The 19,393-nt window shown below is 35.4% G+C and overlaps 2 protein-coding genes across 2 annotated transcripts; one reads left to right on the forward strand and one right to left on the reverse strand.

Moving 5' to 3' along the window:
- LOC126970815 (guanylate cyclase soluble subunit beta-1) lies at nucleotides 1–17,962 on the reverse strand. Its single transcript, XM_050816938.1, has 15 exons — nucleotides 17,834–17,962; nucleotides 17,360–17,378; nucleotides 17,216–17,289; nucleotides 17,032–17,132; nucleotides 16,777–16,895; nucleotides 16,356–16,511; nucleotides 14,973–15,123; nucleotides 13,864–14,018; nucleotides 11,716–11,847; nucleotides 10,723–10,805; nucleotides 9,266–9,436; nucleotides 8,667–8,904; nucleotides 7,989–8,126; nucleotides 7,273–7,430; nucleotides 1–1,736 (listed from the first exon to the last, which is right to left on the reverse strand). Exons 2-15 carry the CDS (start codon nucleotides 17,360–17,362, stop codon nucleotides 1,619–1,621), a joined length of 1,797 nt encoding a protein of 598 aa, XP_050672895.1. The 5' UTR covers nucleotides 17,363–17,378; nucleotides 17,834–17,962; the 3' UTR covers nucleotides 1–1,618.
- LOC126970853 (uncharacterized) lies at nucleotides 4,117–6,668 on the forward strand. The gene is made up of 3 exons (XM_050817002.1): nucleotides 4,117–4,618; nucleotides 5,233–5,466; nucleotides 5,973–6,668. The coding sequence occupies exons 1-3, from the start codon at nucleotides 4,489–4,491 to the stop codon at nucleotides 6,632–6,634; spliced, it is 1,026 nt and encodes a 341-aa protein (XP_050672959.1). The 5' UTR covers nucleotides 4,117–4,488; the 3' UTR covers nucleotides 6,635–6,668.
- Nucleotides 17,963–19,393: the final 1,431 nt, after the last annotated feature.

Below are 19,393 nucleotides of genomic sequence, written 5' to 3' on the forward strand. Positions count from 1 at the left end.
TAGGTAGAATGCACATGGTAAATTGCAACTTTGAATGGATTCGGGTGGAATAGATAGCAAAATGGATGAAGTTCGTCAGAATATGATGAATAAAATCCATGTCAAGTGTTTCAAACATGAGAAAGTTTGTATGCAAGAGTGTTTAGATTCGCCAGGAAAGACTATCAGGACCATGGCAATTGGAATACCAAACTCTCTGTTGTAATAAAAGAGCAATGACATATACAAAGCCAGAGCTCTTTACTGTAATCTTTGTAGAACTCCACCAAATATGGAAATTACAGAAGTTTACTCGTAATAAGTGGACATATTCTTGTCCAACGTTGACATCGTGGTGCTAGACGGATGCTAGACGAGAAAGATCCCCAAACATCATCTTACACCAACTTCAAAGTCTTTCTAAATCACTGCTTTCGCAAAAGTACTGGCCTATGAATATCTCAAACTCAGATCTGTTGGAACCTTGCAATGAGAAACCATTGAAAAATCTCCAAGATAAACGAGGTCACTTTAAGCACACATGGTGAAGAGTGGTCACTCTATGCTTGTGAAAAGAAGTTTAAAAGAATCTATTATAACTTTTTAGTAAATATCTTATAGGTTAGTATTATTATAAGTATTGCAGGTTTACTAAATATTTAGCTTCCGACACTTTTCCTTGTAAGGATGCTCCTGTATCCTTTTAATAGGGTCCATTTTGCGTACTGTGTTGGCTTGTTTCTCCAACCAGCCCAGCTCCTTCAAGAGTTAGAAAAAGTTTTTGTTTTTGTGTCATTAAGTCTTATTGATAATTCTTTTACATAAAGGTGCAATTTTTTGCACATCTGCACCATTTTTCTTGGCTGGCTGGAAATCAGATTTCATGGACAAAGAAGAAAATATCCACGCGCTGGTTTTTTCTTGGATCACGCTACTAATGCTTACTTGGAATGAAGGATGGCGACAGATCGTACAGATTTATTAATATTCCATTAGAAAGCTGCGTAAAAGCTTCTCGTGGTCACTTTAAGTACACATGGTGAAGAGTGGTCATTGCAGAATAGAAGACTGTCGGGAAGAACCTGGAGTGCAGTAAAACATGAAGTTTAATGCCGTATAGGACGGCTGAGAAAATTCTCTCCCGTATCCAGAGTATATAAGATCATACGTCAAGTAAGCGAAGACAATAAATAGCAGCATTGTATGAAATAAATTGCTTAGTATTCATTCGTACACATCTGACATACAAATTTAAGTTGAATCTACTTGAACTATCAAAGTTTGTAAACGTACCTACAACTTATATAATGACATCAAATACTGACACAAAAGAACTTCAAGCCATTAATGTGAATTATCTTTTTATGTGAACGGGATTAGCAGGTAGATGGAAATTAAACCTTTATTATATATTATATGATAAATTATTTCATTGTGTAATTCCTACCATTTAGGTATACCCAAGTTGCTACCATTTAGGTATAAGTTGTCTGAAGTAGAAACATCAGGCAGTTAATATTACAGGCCCTTATTAGTTTTTTAGCCCAGAGTGGAAAACTTTAGGCCAAGTAATAGAACGAATGACAGTGGAAGAATACAAAGAAACAAAAGAGAAAGACTGTGTCACCGAAATCGTACATTAATTCTTCCGTGTAAGGAACCAGGTTTGCATTGGTGTTGCTTTCCCTTTCATTGAGACGTGGCCGCGGTACGTAAGTTCAAATTGTTCATCATAGTTGTCTTCACGGGTCAGATAACTGCAACAATATAATATTACAAAAATATATTAATTATGAAACAATGATGCAATGCCATTTAATAAATTCAATTTTACAATAAAATACGAGACAGTAATACTAGGAGTCACTGAGCACAAATTCATGAAATATATTAAAGATTCTTTGAGAAACAAGGCTTACTATAGAGTAGTAGATTACATAGATTATAGAGGATATAAGTCTTTGTATTAAATCTAATATATAAAATTCTCATGTCGCGGTGTTTGTAGTTAAATTCCTTCGAAACAGCTTGACCGATTCTCACGAAACTTTGAGTGCATATTGGGTAGGTCTGAGAATCGGACAACATCTATTTTTCATCCCCCTTAATGTTAAGGATGGTCCACGCCAAATTTTTTTTTTAATTATTTTGCCTTTTTTTTTTAAATTTGTTTGATTATGAGTCAGCATTAAAAATACATACAACTTCAAATTTTCACCCATCTACGATTAACAGTTACTTTTGTATCGCGATTTTAAAATCGGCAATACAACGTTAGCTGGATCAGCTAGTTTTACAATAAAATACTAGACATTATAGTATACTTCAAACTGAGCAAAAATTCAAGATATATATTAAAAGCTTTTTTGGCAAAGAAGGATTACTATGGAATAGTAGATTACATAGAGGATAATGATGCATGGTGCCTGTCTGGTTATCGTAGGCCACCTAAAATTGTATTATTTAGGCTGTATGTTATATTAAATAGGCTTAGTTGTTATATGGTTTAAAAGATGGACTGGGAGTTTCTGATTCAAATCAAATCAAAATCAAAATCAGTTTACTCACGTAGGTCACGGAAATGATACTTATGAATTTCAAAAAAAAAATTTTTTTCTTATTAAATCTACCGCTACTTCGTAAAGGGTTGAGCTAATGAGAAGAAGTAGCAGGAAACTCATTGCCACTCTTTTATATCAAAATTTACATTTACATCGATTTACAAATCATTACAATTACAATATAATATGTAAAATGTAAAATGATGCAACAAACACACTCAAACTCAAACGTCAAATAGTCAATGTCTTACAAGAGTAAGTCAAAAAGGTAAATGTAAATTAATACAAAAGTTATTGAGTACAGTAGCTGCATCATCCACATACACCACAACTAAGAAAAGGTATTCTGTGAGCATTTTATAAGCGATTATAAATAAATAAATATGTATATATCCATACATATACATATTAGTTTTTCTCCCCATGTCAAAGCCCCTTTACGAACTGATGTAACTTCATGACGTTTACCAAGTGTTGTTGCAATGTATTATGGTATTGTTGCTCCCAAAAGGACATAAATATATTTCTGTTTCTATCTGTTTTGACCTTCTCCTCTATTTCTTCTCAGTGAGATAATTTTTAAAGTATTGTTTATAATCTTCGTTTCAAACTTATAAACCAACAATGATGCATACATCATGTTGATTAAACGATTTTATAACACAGGAGGCTCCTAATATCTACCTATATATTCGCAATGCAAACCATTCAGTCAAACAGCTGAGGTGAGCAGGTGCGGGGTACTGAACGCTTATTGGTCAGTTAAAGATCACAGCAAAATATCGAAATTGGTAATTTATATTAACAACATATCTTTAGCAATTTATATACGACTTATACTCCTATTCTAGTATCTGAAAGCGTTTACTCGTTATTAGACACCCTTTTTTTCTTTTCTATGGAATAGAAGGACAAACGAGCGTACGGGTCACCTGGTGTTAAGTGCTCACCGCCGCCCACATTCTCTTGCAACACCAGAGGAATCCCAAGAGCGTTGCCGGCTTTTAAGGAAGTTGTACGCGCTTTTTTTGAAGGTACGCATGTCGTATCGTCTCGGAAACACCGCACAAGGAAGCTCATTTCACAGTTTTTTTACCTATCGATTATACTATAATTAAAAAAAAAATATGACAATAAGGGATGAGACGAACAGGATGTTCAGCTGATGCTAATTGATACGCGCTGCCCATTACAATGCAGTGCCACTCAGGATTCTTGAAAAACCCTTTTCAAAAAAAATCTGAATAGCACTACAGTTGTGCTCGTCACATTGACACATTAGAAGTTAAGTCTCGATCACCCATTTATTTCCCTAGCTACGGCGCCCAATGATGCTTACACATTACTGCTTCACGGCAGAAATAGGCGCCGCTGTGGTACCCATAATCTAGCCGATTTGTTCAAGAGAGTAGCGAGCGGACACACAGCAAGATAGATTACGAAAGCGAATCTATAGTTATTGTAACTGATTTTGAGTGACAACTCATAAACAGTAAATATATGATTAAAATCTTATTTATAATGATATTAAAAATTTTATTATACGAATAAAAAATATTATTTGGCTGATCTCACGTCAAATCATTAGTGTCAAGTATCATCATAGAAGTGTAATTAACTAAATATGAAATCAAATATTACATAATGTTCCGGGTGAATATAATCGACGAGCCTGGTTATAAATAATGATTTTTAAGTTATAAATTTCTATTTTTTTGCCGGTGGTTTCAAATGGCTATCATAAACTTGTAATTTTAGACGTAGTCTAAGTATAATATGGCATCCATACAAGGTGAAATACGTAAAGAAGATTAAATGCACTTAGCTGTCTTCCCAACAAACCTAATGTACACTGAATAGATTTTTTTCCTATTACTGTTGCGGCAGTCCTTAATAATAGACATAGCTCGTAAATGATTGAAGTGTTTATTTACAAGTTGCTTACAAAATGGATTCATTTATGGACTTTTACTTCGAGGAAGTGTTTGTGAAGTTGAATAGAGATTCATTAAACGAGAGATACAAAAGACGTGAACTTGTTGAGTATTTTAATTCTGTGATCACTGGATGTGCTAAGGGTGATTAAAATTTCTGTTTTCAACTATGAGTTGATATCTGTGGAGTAACGGCATTGAGCGGTGATCGATTCTCTGAAGCAATTGTTATGGAGATTCAAATCAAATAGTTTAGTTATTCTTGAGAATAAAACCAAGAATATGCAAAATTTTGACTATATCGCTGATAACACTGTCAATACAATGATAGTTCCAGATGTAAAACAACCTTGCAAATAAACTCGGGAAACGTTATACGTCCGAATAACCAAATCATAAGCAAAATTACTATTTGTAAACATTTTGCATATTTTTGGTTTATTCTCAGGCAAAACTTTATACCAATTTTATTTGTAGGGCCTTAAATTGTTGAAACTTACACATTACACATCTATAGTATATACGTTATCCAAATGTTTTAAGTTTTCGCGAGTCAGGACATGTTGCCCTGAGGATGCCTCGTATAAAGGCGAAACACGTATCGAATTGTTTAAAGACAAATATTGGCGGAATTAACACTAAAGAAAACTTAAAATATTTGGATAATTATGGATTTTCGCAAAGTAACGCCTACTTCAATAAATTTTTTATTTACACGTTAGTAAGCTATCTCTCTATCTATCTATCTTTCATTACAGGGCAAAACAAATCGGACAATACATCATGTAAGAACTTCGTTAATTCGGCTCTCAAGTTTCACAATACTTGCAAGACGAAAAATGGCGACGTGTGCCTAATGGGGAAATACCACAACCTCTTATATATTGCGATGAAACTGGCCTTTGATTGGAGTTTACAAGACAATGGAGTTGTTGCTGCCCTGTTAGATGAGCTCTATGCTTGTGAAAGGACGTTTGAAAGAATCTTTTTAGGTATAAACCTTTTAATAAATATTTTATAGGTAGGTAATAAGTATTGTAAGTCGAGAGAATGAATGAAAAACGATTGGCGAAAAAAGTGTGTGAATGGAAGTTTTGCAAGGGGTAGAACTAGGCATACCGCGGACATTTCGAGACCAAATCAGGAACGTCTTGAAAAGGTCAAGAGTACCCTAAACCGAAGAGCATGTACGAAAGGAATAATGAAAGTGGACGAAGCGAAACAAGTATGTAAGGATCGTAGTAGGTGGGAAGAAGTGGTCTCTGCCTACCCCTACGGGAATGAGGCGTGATATGTATGTTTGTGTAAGTATTGCAAGTTTACAAAATAGTTAGCTTCCGACACTTTTTCCTTGTAAGGATGCTCCTGTAGCGTTTTCATTGGGTCCATTTCATATTGTGTTGGCTAGTTACTCCAACCAGCCCAGCTCGTTCAAGAGATAGAAACAGCTTTTTTTTTGTGTTCTGAAAGCCTTATATGGTAATTATTTTACTTTCAGGTGCAATTTTTGGCACATCTGCGCCATTTTTCTTGGCTGGCTGGAAATCAGACTTCATGGACAAAGAAGAAAATGTCCATGCGCTGGTATTTTTCTTGGATCACGCTACCAATGCCAACTTGGAATGGAAAGATGGCGACAGATCGTACAGATTTATTGATGTTCCATTAGAAAGCTGCGGAAAAGCCTCTCCAGTGAGGGTGGTAATACAAATGGGTGCTTCCGAAATTCTAATGATTCTGCTTAGATTTGGAGCGCGAATTACTTCAGATCATGTCTCCAATAACCCTATAGAGTCTATATTGGATAGACTTAATGAATACAATCGCAAGTATCCGTATGAATTAGTTACTTGTTTAAAACTAACTATGAGAGCTATGCCACATTTAAATTTAACTGTGAATAAAGATGCATATAAGCACTTGGAGTTGCCAGAAGACTATAACTATCAACGGAAAGTGGCGCTGGAAAAATATGGTGACATTTTAAATGATCATTTAGTTTTATCCTCAAGATGTGGTTTGAAGCCGGTGGAGTTGAAGCATTTATGCAGATGTTTAATTCGGGACAGACTTTGGCAAAATTTTGAGTTACCATTTGGAATATATAAGCTACCAATACCAATGTCGTTGAAGAAATATTTGGACCTATTAGATGATTAATAACATTAATAAAACTGGATCCAATTTTGTATAACTCTTTTTACTGGGGTAGAAATGGACTTATTATTTGACGTTAACAACTTAAACTCTGTATAGGGGTTACTTTTAAAAGGCATTTATTTTCTCAAAATTGATTGCTTTAGAATTCTCTTTGATGTCATTTCTAATATACTAGATACTACTACCGCTTTGGAAATAAATGGCGCTCTGAGAGAGAAGAATCGGCGCAAGAAACTCTCCTAGCATTCGCAGCATTGTACTGTCATTGCTATTGCTATAAAATAATCATTATCTAAGTAACCATAAGTAACTACTACTATTTCTGATGATGAAGTTCGTAAGCATCGGTTGATGAACAGGACAATAAGCGTAAGGACCTAATAGTAAGAGAATAATACCGCCCACAGCTGCTTAAAACAACAAAAGAATCATAGAAGCATGGTCGCCCTCTACGGTTACCATGCAACGAAATTAATTTACTTAGTTTAATACTGCTGCTAAATACATCCAGCCAAACATGCCTCTTCCACGTTAAGTTCCATTAGCAGTCTACTGAGTCACCTAAATGCCAAAGAAACATATTACGCTATAAATTCGGAAGATTTTCCCAATTTTTCGAAAAATTAAGCTCTGTTTACCTGTAAGTATCTTCACTGACGTTGATAGTGCCAGGAACTCCAGTGGTTTCGCAACGGCTGGTCAGGTTAACAGTGTTCCCGAAGAGACAGTAACGCGGCATACGGTGTCCAATAACCCCAGTTACGACTTCTCCAGAGTGTATTCCGATAGTTATACCCTAAAACAAAAAACACCATTAAACACGTTTAATAGAGTCGGTTTCCCTTGATTTGTTATCGGCGTAAGTAACTGATTGAGTAATCCACTTTAAAAGGTTTATTATCTGTATCTAACATTATATTCCAATTACCAGTGGGAGGTTCCTTTGCACAGGAAGCCCGCTAGATTATGGGTACCACAACGGCGCCTATTTCTGCCGTGAAGCAGCGATGTGTAAACATTACTGTGTTTCGGTCTAGGGGCACCGTAGCTAGTGAAATTACTGTGTAAACGAGACAACATGTTATGTATCAAGGTGACGAGCGCAGTTGTAGTGTCCTTCAGAAAGTTTTGTGGTTTTTCAAGTATCCTGAACGGCACTGCATTGTAATGGGCAGGGCGTATCAATTACCATCAGCTGAACGGCCTGCTCGTCTTGTCCCTTATATTTATGAAAAAAGAATTCATAAAATTCAAAAGAAATAAACAGAAAAAGGAAAGCTTGGTATAAAAGTACGAGTATATGTTGCAAATAGCTTAACTCAAATTGGGTATTCTTTAAGACTTTTTTCCTTACCACTGGTTCTCCATCGACGGTGACAGTCTTTGACAAGTCCATCATTTCGAGTGCCAGCAAACAGATATGCTTCGCGTGCCCTTCTTTATATTCTGGCAACCCAGACACCGCCATGTATTTATCCCCAACTGTCTCAACCTGAAACAACAAAATCATAAGTTGAATCGAAAACTAAAATTTTTGAGGAGATATTTTTTATGGTAAACGAGGGCAAACTAGCATCCTGGTCACCTAATGATAAGGGATCATCAATGCCCATACTGTCGTGCAGTACCAGAGGCGTTTCGGGCCTTCATGAGTGCATGATTTTTTAATGTACCCCCAAAATGATGATTGCGAAACTAAAGTGGCAGTAGGCAAAGGGCACATAGATTGAAGGACAGATGGCCGTGCAGTAAAATCCTCGAATGGTGACCTCGTACCGGAAGACACAGTGTTGGTAGGCTCCACACAAGATGGGTTCAAGAGCGCCGGAATACGTTGGATGAAGGCAGCGTAGGATCATTGTGGATATCTTTGGGGGAAGCCTTTGTCCAGTTTTCGACGTCTTTAGGCTGAAATGAGTTATATTGTCCTGATCAGTACTCTTACCTGGTCTCTGCTTAGAGACAGCACCGTTTCAGAATTATGATACTGCTACATTATCTGCACTGGTTAGTGCCAAGTAAAAATGAATACCTTATAAACGTCTGGGTTCCTCTTAGGGTCTGTGAGAACATCAAAGGCCGTGTACAAATCGTTGAGCATCTTCACAATCTTCATGGCTCCTTTGTGATCAATGTTTCTGGCGCAATAGTTGGCAAATCCAACGATGCCACTGAACAGCAGTGTCACGGGGTCATATCTCCGGGCAGGTACCGGGCGGCGATGACGAAGTTCTGTGGCGACGCTCCTCGGTAACACTGAGTAAAGGAGTCTGTGGATTCAAATCAAAATAAATTAATATTATTATTCTGTGTGTGTTAAACATGATCATTAAGACTGATTTTGGAAAAAAAGATTTATAACTGGGTCTGCTAGGTAGGGTTTTAGTCGGTGTTTTTGACAAAATAAGATGTATTTTTACACACTATTACTTTTATGCGTAGGATACGATATAATTGATAGAACACCGCAATTTCAGACTTCTGTCACTTTTTCTTTTATTATTATAAAGTTCTTTTTTATTAATTTTCAAAAAAATTTCATAATAAGCAAACTAATTTCACGTCAGTTTTCCAACACTCTCCCATTAGGTATACTCAACACAACATACCTGAAGCTTGGTATGTCCTTACCTGTCCGTTTTCTGTTTCTCAGCCTCCAGCTCCCGGTAGGTATGTTGCAGCTTATCGGTGAGCACCTCAAGGTTCTGAGTCAGCTTGTAATCCGCTTCAAACTGCTCTGACATCAGGACTAAATCTCTCGTGGCGTCATGGAGAGGTATATCGGAAATGCACAGCCCACGCCTGTTAACCAAAATAGATGGAATGATAGGGTATAATCGGACTAATTTTCGCAAATCGACGACTGCGCGCCTATTTTGTTATTCCTGCCCGCCCAATTCCTCTAGAAACCTTAGCAACCTCCTCTCCTTCCTAAAGACTTCTGGGAGTGGGGTACCAAGATGTTGAGCCCAGTAAGTTGCTAGCAGAATAGATTCGTTTTAGTATATTATCCAAATATTTTAAGTTTTCTTTAATGTTAATTCCGCCAATATTTATCTTTAAACAATTCGACACGTGTTTCGCCTCTACACGAAGCATCCTCAGGACATGTTGACTCGCCAAACACTGGCACTGTCCATAACGTATATAGTTTTGATAATTAATGTAATATGTTTTCAGAATCACGGAACAAATTTAACCGAAATCAGTCTTTTTTTCGGAATGGCCTTTGAATTACACGACACAAAAATGTTTACACTTATTTATTCCTTAAAAAAAATTGAGTTTCAGTTCTAAGTATGGGGAACCCACAAAATTTATAGTTTTATTCTATTTTTTGTGAAAATATTTATTCGGTTCACAGAATACATCTACTTACCAAGTTTCAACAGAATAGTTCTTATAGTTTCGGAAAAAAGTGGCCGTGACGTACGGACCGACAGACAGACAGATTTGACGAATCTATAAGGGTTCCGGTTATACCAGTGGGAGGCTCTTTTGCACAGGATGCCGGCATCCTGCCTCTCATCATATCCTGGTTCTCAATTCCAATCTTCTTAATTACTTTAATATTGTAAATACGGAAAGTAATTCCTTGCTGCCTTTTATACCCAGCCTAACTTTCCAACTAATGTTCATAAAATTTAGTATGCATAATATTAATTATGTCAGGGAGTGAGTTTATGCCATAGTTTAAATAATTGTGTGAAATGTATTTTATTAAACTCGGGAGCTCCTAGGGAGTATGATATGTTCGAATTGCTCACAATTTTTGTTATTAGTTCCGTTTAATAAAGTTTAAACTGACCTACGCTACACTACCCATAGCCATACTTTACTTATTGTATTAGTTCTTACAATTTGCTTCTAAAACATATTACAAAATAGATCTAATTAATTTGATATACTATTGTATAAAACGAATTTCACGCAAAAACAACTGCATAATTTTTAACTTCATGAACTAAGCAGAGTATAAAGTTGATAAAAGTATTTTTATTTTGCGAATAATAATATTGAATACCATAAATAGGAGCTATTTTTTATGCGTATTTTTTTAAATGTACGTTTCTTTAAATACGACTTACCGTGTCAAATCATCTAGGTTTGTAACACTGGGATAACACTGAAACACTACCACATCTGTTTCCGGAATATAAAGCATCTGTCCCTGAAATAACATAAATTATATTTTAGTTCATTAACGAAATCACCAATCTAAGTGAAAATTATATTTCAAGCAATCCTTTATATTATATTATGCACACGTAATTTCTTGATAAAATCTTAGAATTAACATTTTAGTATAGGTAACCCCAGAACTAGATACTGAAATTACTTTGTGCTTTTATAAGAGCAAGCCAAACAAATTTAAATTTTAATTAAAGTAATAGTTTTACCACTCTTCAATCAAACATCTCTCTATATTTAACCTTAGACCCTAATCTCAGACGTACAAAAGAATATAGACCGATAAAAGATTTGTAATACAAGATGTACTCACAATACCTTATCCTCGCTAATATTATAAATCTATATATATAAAAATGAATTGCTGTTCGTTAGTCTCGCTAAAACTCCAGAACGACTGGACCGATTTGGCTTATTTTGGTCTTGAATTATTTGTGGAAGTCCAGAGAAGGTTTAAAAGGTGAATAAATATGAAAATTTTCGGAATTAAATGAAAATAACAATTTTGTTTTTCCTTTCATGTGTCCCCCGTAGTTCTAAAGCCAATTTGAAAGAATAGTTTAAAATGAATAAATAACTAAATAGAATCTTTGTATCTTTCTATCTTTCTCAGGAGGTAAAAAACAAACATAATTTTAGGTACAGTTGGTAGAATAACTACAGATGTTAACTATGATGGCAATACAACGTTTGCTGGGTCAGCTAGTTCTATAATATATCTTTTAAATGCGCATGTCAGATTGACTGTCTTTTTACATAACACTAAAGTACCTAGTACTACTCAACCGATTGCTATGAAATGTTTTACGTATTTGCTAGGGGTACAGAAAAGGACATACTGAAAATTAGTCATTATTTAAGAGCATAATTCTAGATAGAGATTTATTTACCTTTAATCTCAGGGACGATATTTCTTCATGGTGGTCGGTAACACTCATTTCTTTTGGCTTTGTTTTGAGGACATACACAGTGTTAATGTGTGCCAAGACATTTGCAAATGTCATATCCAGATGTGGACGTACCTAGAATGTATAACATTATTTAGGGTATGTTCCGATATGCACTGCGACCACTGTACAGTGTGACGTCAATTAAGTATACTGTGAAGCCGTTCCTTTATAGCCAGTTATACTGGTTACTATTTAAAACGGAACGCAATCCCTTATACTGTCAGCCGCATTTTTTGACGCAGCATTCAAATGAGTGTATTAAAGATTTCTAGTTCATTAAAAAAAACTGTTGTTGGAGTTAAATTAAAAATATTTGGGATAAAACTTGTGATTTTGACTGATCACGTGATCAAAGTACTGCGAGTACCTTACCTCGAAAACGCCAGTGCTCACAGTAGAATATGGCGGCGATTTTTGACGTCATATATTTCCCTAGGGTACTGCGGCAGTATACTGCCACTCCATAACGGAACAAATTTTTCTACAGTGATAGCACTGCGCAGTGCTCGCAGTGCATATCGGAACATACCCTTAGTCACTTCCATCAACATCACATGTACGCCCTTATTTTGAAGGTTGATTTCGTATTTTTCCGGAAACATTGCACCAGGAAGCTCATTCCGCAGTTTTTGACGTGGCAGAAAGTTCCTTGAAAACCGCACAGCGGAGGATATACTTAACAGGATGCACATGTTATATAGCATTGAATATAAAAAACTTTTTAAATGATTAAACCAGGTGTGATTATAACTCAACAGTCCCTGAAAACGTTGATCTGCTGAAAATTATTGCTTTTTACAAAAAATACAAAGTCATAGTTTAGTTAACATGCGTTCTAACCCTAAAGTGCTTTATTTGAAGTACGTGTGTATATAACATCGCTAAAATAATACGTTGTGATACTAGGGTACCACCCCACGGTAGGTTATTTACAAGGAGCTGTCATTTACAATGTTTATAGGTTCCCAAGATCGCGAATTTGCAACAATCTATACACCTGTGTATCATATAAAGTTTTTCAATACACTTGTGGGAAATATCCTATCCTACTGATATTATAAATGCGAAAGTTTGTGACTACTGAATGGGTTTTAATGAAACTTTACTGTAACATAGCTAACACATCATAATAACACATAGGCTACAATTTATAAAGATATAGTGCGTATTATCCAAAATATAACGATAAGTGTCAAGAAGTAGTAAAAACAAGCTGCAATTTGCGAGCAGTTCATGTTTGCTCCGCAAATCCCGCAGGAGTTACAAAAATACATATAATGTATATCGGCGCTAATACTACAACACACGTATTATAAAAACGAGAGTAAAAGTATTAATAATTTTATTTTAGAATTAAATCGTAAGTCATCATTTGATTACATTCTGATGTAAGAATATTGTTAAAAAGCATTATTCGAAAACACGTGCACCGAGCCCTATAAATATGGCCACGCTGTCGACAATCGAGGCAATTTAATTTAAAAAAAAATGGAGGCATTCGAGCTCAGACTGTCGTACGGTACGGACCTCTCTGAGACGTTGTTACACTGCGTATGGAATATACGAAGAAGATCACCAGCAAGTCAACAATTGTGACGTCACCGGTCTGACGTCTTAAATGACAAAACAACGTTTGCCGGGTCAGCTAGTTACAAAATAAATAAAAGAATTAAATTTGTTTGTTTCAACATACTTCTAGAAAAGGGCGAGGTTTTGCGTTTGGCTTACAATGAAACAAGGCAACGGGATCGTACTCGTGTAAAGCCTATTCGATTTTTGAAAAATGTTGATGTGATAATGATTAAATAAAATCTGTTAATTACATAAAATATATATATATACAATATATAAATATTAAATATTGTATATATATATTGTATATGTATTAAATAGAATTAAAGTTCAATTCATTCATTTTTCTTCGTGCAAAATATATACGAAAGCTCATTCCTACAAAACATTTTAAATTTACGTATAAATTGAAAAGTAAACTATAAAAGTAATGATCGAGCTTGTATAAGTGTATTAAACAAAAAGTAAAACGTAACAACGTAATAGAAAGGTTACGAGGAAATAATAAAAACTCACAGTATCCAGAACATCAGTGATCTTGCAGCCAGGCTTGTTCAGTCTTGGTAGCAGACGGGTGACGCTGCGACCTGCTTGGATGATGTTGAGATCTCGATCGAACATCAGGTGAAACGGAAATACGCGACAGAAAGTTGCTGGACTTACTTTTGGTTCTGAAAAATATTGGAGAGAAACAGTTATGCACCGACAGTCCAAAAGCGTTGATAATGCAACAGACCGCCACGTTAGTGACGTCACTTTCCGTCTTATTAATGAACGCATTGTAAAATTACTCCAAATTAAAAACTACTTCTCCATGGAAAACAAATAAATTTGGAATAACTTCACTTTGCGTTTTTAAATAACACAGTCTGTTTTATCTTACCTTTGTCACTACAGAATTACATGACAGGGAGAAATAATTTTAAACTTGGAGTAATTTTTTATTGCGTTTATTAATAGGACAGCTTAAGTTTAATTTTTAATGAACGAATGAATTAAAGCCAACACAAGTACCGTTCGAGCATCCATCTATATGCTATAAAGACGTACGGGTCATCTGATGGCGACACCAATACCCATTTTGTTTTGTCTGCATCACCAGCAGAGTCAAAGAAGCGTTATGGGGCATGTTTCGGGGCATATGTGAATTGGGCTTCATTAAGGGTACATTAAAACCTTTTTTCTCCGTTACCTTATTCGACAAAGCTTCAAAAAAAATATGTTAATCTACGCAATATAAAGCATGTCCTGTTGAATTAAAAAAAAATTAAATACATTTTTACTATCAAAAATGAATACGCAATGTAGCCTCTAATATTGTAACTTAGAACCATTTTTCTTCTAAACTATCAATAACAATTTTTTTTGTTGCCTTCAGGATATTATATTATAATACAATACCGATGGAATCCTTGGTTTATTTATTTAAATAACTTTAGGACGGACGGAATAAATCCGCGCTGAATTAATGATTGTTAGGAGGTGCGAGGCGCACGCGCGGGGCTCTGTCATCGAAACGCCCACTCGAGAAAGGTCAACTGCGTATATCCAGCTCTTCTTCTCCAGTTTTTGTAGTTTCCCACGTCAGGGTGATAAATTGGAATATTTGGATACAATATACATACCAATGGATAATGTCTCAATTTCGGTCATCTCCGGCTTAGAGACTCGACCGGTGGACGTCTCTGTGATCAGGAACTGAACGTGGTCGCACTCCTCTTTTGTTTTTAGTATTTCCACCTGAACTTCAGTATTGTGAAGTTTGCTTGTCACCGTCTGTTAATAAATAAATATAAAGGTATCAACTGCTAGAGGCATATTATATTAAAAACAGATATTTTCTTTCCGCACTTGCTATATTTTTCACTTTTCACCTCAATTCTAGGTAAAAGATGTGCAAATAGTAGATATACTACGATACAGGTGAGCCAAGTTGCTCACACAAACCCACTCACTTATACACTAGGCTGTGGGTTGCAGCCCGAGTCGTTGGCGAGGGCATAAATCAGCCGAGTGTCTAGTGAGCAAGTTGCTCACGAGTTTCATACCCACTTTTTCAACACACTTGCAAAATTACATAAATCCAATAAATGCGATACAAATAAAATATGAAAATTATGGGAAATGGCGCGCAAGATTTTTTGGTGGGCCAAATATTATAAGGTGATTGATTACATAATATAGTCATACAGCCTAATTTAAAATTATAATTTTTGTGATAAAATGCATATATTTTATAACAAATTATTGTGAATTATAAATCATTTGATAATAATAAATGTTTTTTCATCTTAATTATTTATTTTTTCCAAAAATGTACCGAAATGGATTTTCAGCGGCATAAACCTCTTTATTGCTACAAAATAACCCGGTTAAATTGAAAATGCTCTGTTTAGTCTCATATAATTAGCGTGTAATATTATGCACATATTGTTTGATATAGCTCGGAGTTTCCCTGCGAGATCGATTCAGAAAAGGGGATATCCGCAGAAGAACCAAAGTCACCGACATAGCTCAAATGGTTGCGAAACTGAAGTGGCAGTGGGCAGGGCACATAGTTCGACGGACAGATGGCCGGTGGGGCATAAAAGTCCTCGAATGGTGACCACGTACCGGAAGACGCAGTGTTGGTAGGCCCCCCAAAAGAGGAACCGACGAATGAAAAACGCCGGAACGTTGGATGAGTACAGCGCAGGACCCGATGGTCGTGGAGATCTTTGAGGGAGGCTTTTGTCCAGCAGTGGACGTCTTCCGGCTGATGATGATGTGTGATATAGTCCGGTTTATGACTCTTAGAACAATGTAGTAAGGCTTACTTTACGAGCAAGTGTGTTGAAAAGAGTCTTACTTAAGTGCTATATAATTTAATAAATTTGCTCAAAAACAAAACTTTTCCATGTTGACTTAGCGTACGGTAGGTAATATTCTCCTCCGCACTAGTGCTGTTTTTGCACGTATTTGCTTGTCTCTGTTCTAAGCATTAGGTGTTACAAATATGAAGTCTATACCTTAACAATTCCAATAACGATATGTTCCAACCCTGGTCTATCTGAGTAGTAATGCAGAACGAGCGCTCCATCTTCTGGTCTCTCGGTACAGCGGAAGGAAGGCGACCTCATCCCAGGGTACAGAGTACCCAAATGATCATGAAGGCCATCTAGATTCTAGAATTCAAATCATAAATTAAAACTAAAAGTCGGTTCTTATTCACTAAATGAATGAGCTTATATGAGATGTAATTTCTATAGTAAAGAATTTAGTTTTGTATATTTGAGCATTCAACGAAGAACAATACTATAACTATAAACTTATACAATATACTCAAACATAAAATCTAGAACAAAAGAAGCAACTTTGCACAAAAAAAAAAATAAGATATGTAAATGTGTTTTTTAGCTATAAAGTATATTTTTTATAAACTTTGCATACCTGTAAGAAATCACGGGGTGTAGCCCCCAAAACTTGTAGAATCTTGTCATAGCCAGAATCTTGGCAAAACTCGAAGAATGTCATGCCAAACAATTCCAGAATCTCATTCGCTGGCGTTTCTGTAACATTTTATCCGCATGGAAATATTTTTTTGTATTTTGTAAAAGGCCATAGAAGCCACTGGAACTACGTTTAGCGTCAGTAACCTAATCAGAAAAATAGGCCAAAATAAAAAATAAAAAACTGAAACCTTACGCAAAACTTCCACAGCCGCTGTAATTAAATTGTATGTTATTTCATCCTCATATATCTGCCGAACCAGAAACGACCCTTCCATCGCTACCTCTGCCTTTTTTCTAGAAAAAAAAATTAATAAGGAAGGTTAACTAAAAAACTGTAATTAATTAATATTCAACAATAAGTATCTTATAAGTTTTACTTTATTTTTTCCCAAGTCTCGACTCCATGAGACTTCATCACCAGGAGCTCCAAAGCATAGTTCACAAAACCGTACTGAAAAATATCATTAAATTAAAAAATAAGCATAAATTTATTTTACGTATCATTCGTTTCAAAATCTTACCATTCTGCAAACTTATTATCTGAAACAAAAAAACTATAAGTTAGCGCCATCTAGTTACGACTTGAAGTACTACTTCTACTTCTTAGGTTCATACACGAGTTGTCTTTATTTATTGCGATGTTATTATAGATGGCAGTTATCTAATGAAACCAAATTCTTAAACCGAATATAATATTATGAAATCATATTTAATATAATTAATAAGTCAAATATTTTAATCCTAAATTTTCAAACACTATTATTAATATGGTTATGTAGAATGATGAAGTAGGTTCTACTTTTAGCTACATGGTGATTAGAAAACGCGAATACAATTAATTTAAATATTAGGTAAGTACTTAAGAATAAAATAAATGTGAAAATAAATTGAAATGTATTTGAATACTTTATACCTAGTTATAATAATGAAGATAATTTAAGATATTTTACTTATATTGTGTAAGATGAATATTCTTATTAATGAAAAATACTTACCCAACTAAATTCACTTTTTCACACACATAAGTTATGTGTAGTAGATTCTAAAGAAGCCGTAATTTTGCACTCGTTCTTTTTTTAGACGTAGTTTCAGCCCCCAACATAGAACCTCTCGCGCCAAGAGAGTGGCGCAAACTGACGTTTCATTCAACCAATCAAATCGCTGTAAAATTTATTACCCATAAGATGGAGGGAAATAAGAACATGTAATGGCTCTATCTACATTTTTAGCACTATTATGTGCTATTTTAAAGTGAGTGAATTAATTTATACAGCTTTATGAATCCTTTCGTATTATGAGCATTAAATTCCAGGGACATCTATCAAGGTTTCTGGAAAAATCTCACAAGATGTCGCTAGTGATACGAACGCTGAGATAACATAAGTAATAAAAAGTATTTAAATATGGTAATCCATTGTTTCACTCGATGGTAGGATCAAACCCGTCAACTACATTAACCATACGCCTATTTTATGGAATTGAATACATAAATACCAGAGGAATCACAGGAGCGTTGCCAGCTTCTTAGGAAGGTTTACCATGTATGGCACTTTTTGTAAAGATACCCATCGCGTATCGTCCTGGAAACACCACGCTTCCACCAAAAGAAATGCAATGTAGAGAAATATCGTCACAATACTTATTTTAAGAATAAGAATATAAAAGGTTAGAGTCATGTTGGGCAAGTGTTTTTTTATGAAAATAAGACACGAGAGAGAGACAGAAGGAGAGAAAGACAGAGAGCAGGACGTTCAGCTGATGGTAATTACAAATGCAGTGCCACTCAGGATTCTTGAAAAACTCAAAAATTCTGAGTGACACTACAATTGCGCTCGTTACCTTGAGACATGAGAAGTTGAGTCTCATTTGCACAGTAATTTCACAAGCTACGGCGCCCTTCAGAACGAAACACACTAATGTTTACACATTACTGCTTCACGGCGGAAATAGTCACCGTTGTGGTCCCCATAATCTTGACGCCTGTGCAAAGGAGCTTACCAGTGGAAGGCCAATTGCAGAGAGGCAAGTGTGCGCACTTAAGCATCAAAATTAGTGTCAAAATGAAACGATAAGGAGAATGAAAGAAAAATAAAAATACGTCCCTGATAGAGTATTTCGTTACGTAATAATTAAGTTAATAAAAGTCTAAAACCTAAACACTTCGGAAAAAAACGCATTAATCCAAATGATTCTAAATGCGCACACTTTCCCCGTACTAAGGGTAAGTGTGCGCACTCGTATGGGGTAAATTTTCGCAACTAAGGGGAATAATTGGACTGATCTTAATAAAACCTATATAACATTTTTGATACATAACATAACTTCGAATGTAACGCTAAATAAAAAGCTCAGGTACATTATTGACTGAAAAAAATATGAATTTACTTTAGTTATTATCCGTAGTACAGTATGACAATCTTTGCCATAACAGAAAATTTAACCTTTACGCCACCAGATTCTTAATAATTTATTTTTCAGTAAACTAATGATAACACGTGGGTTTTTCTTGCATAAGCTAATATAAAACCAACAAACAAAGACCTTTCCAGATTCCT

Source organism: Leptidea sinapis, chromosome 22 (assembly GCF_905404315.1).
Source record: "Leptidea sinapis chromosome 22, ilLepSina1.1, whole genome shotgun sequence".
NCBI lineage: Eukaryota > Metazoa > Arthropoda > Insecta > Lepidoptera > Pieridae > Leptidea > Leptidea sinapis.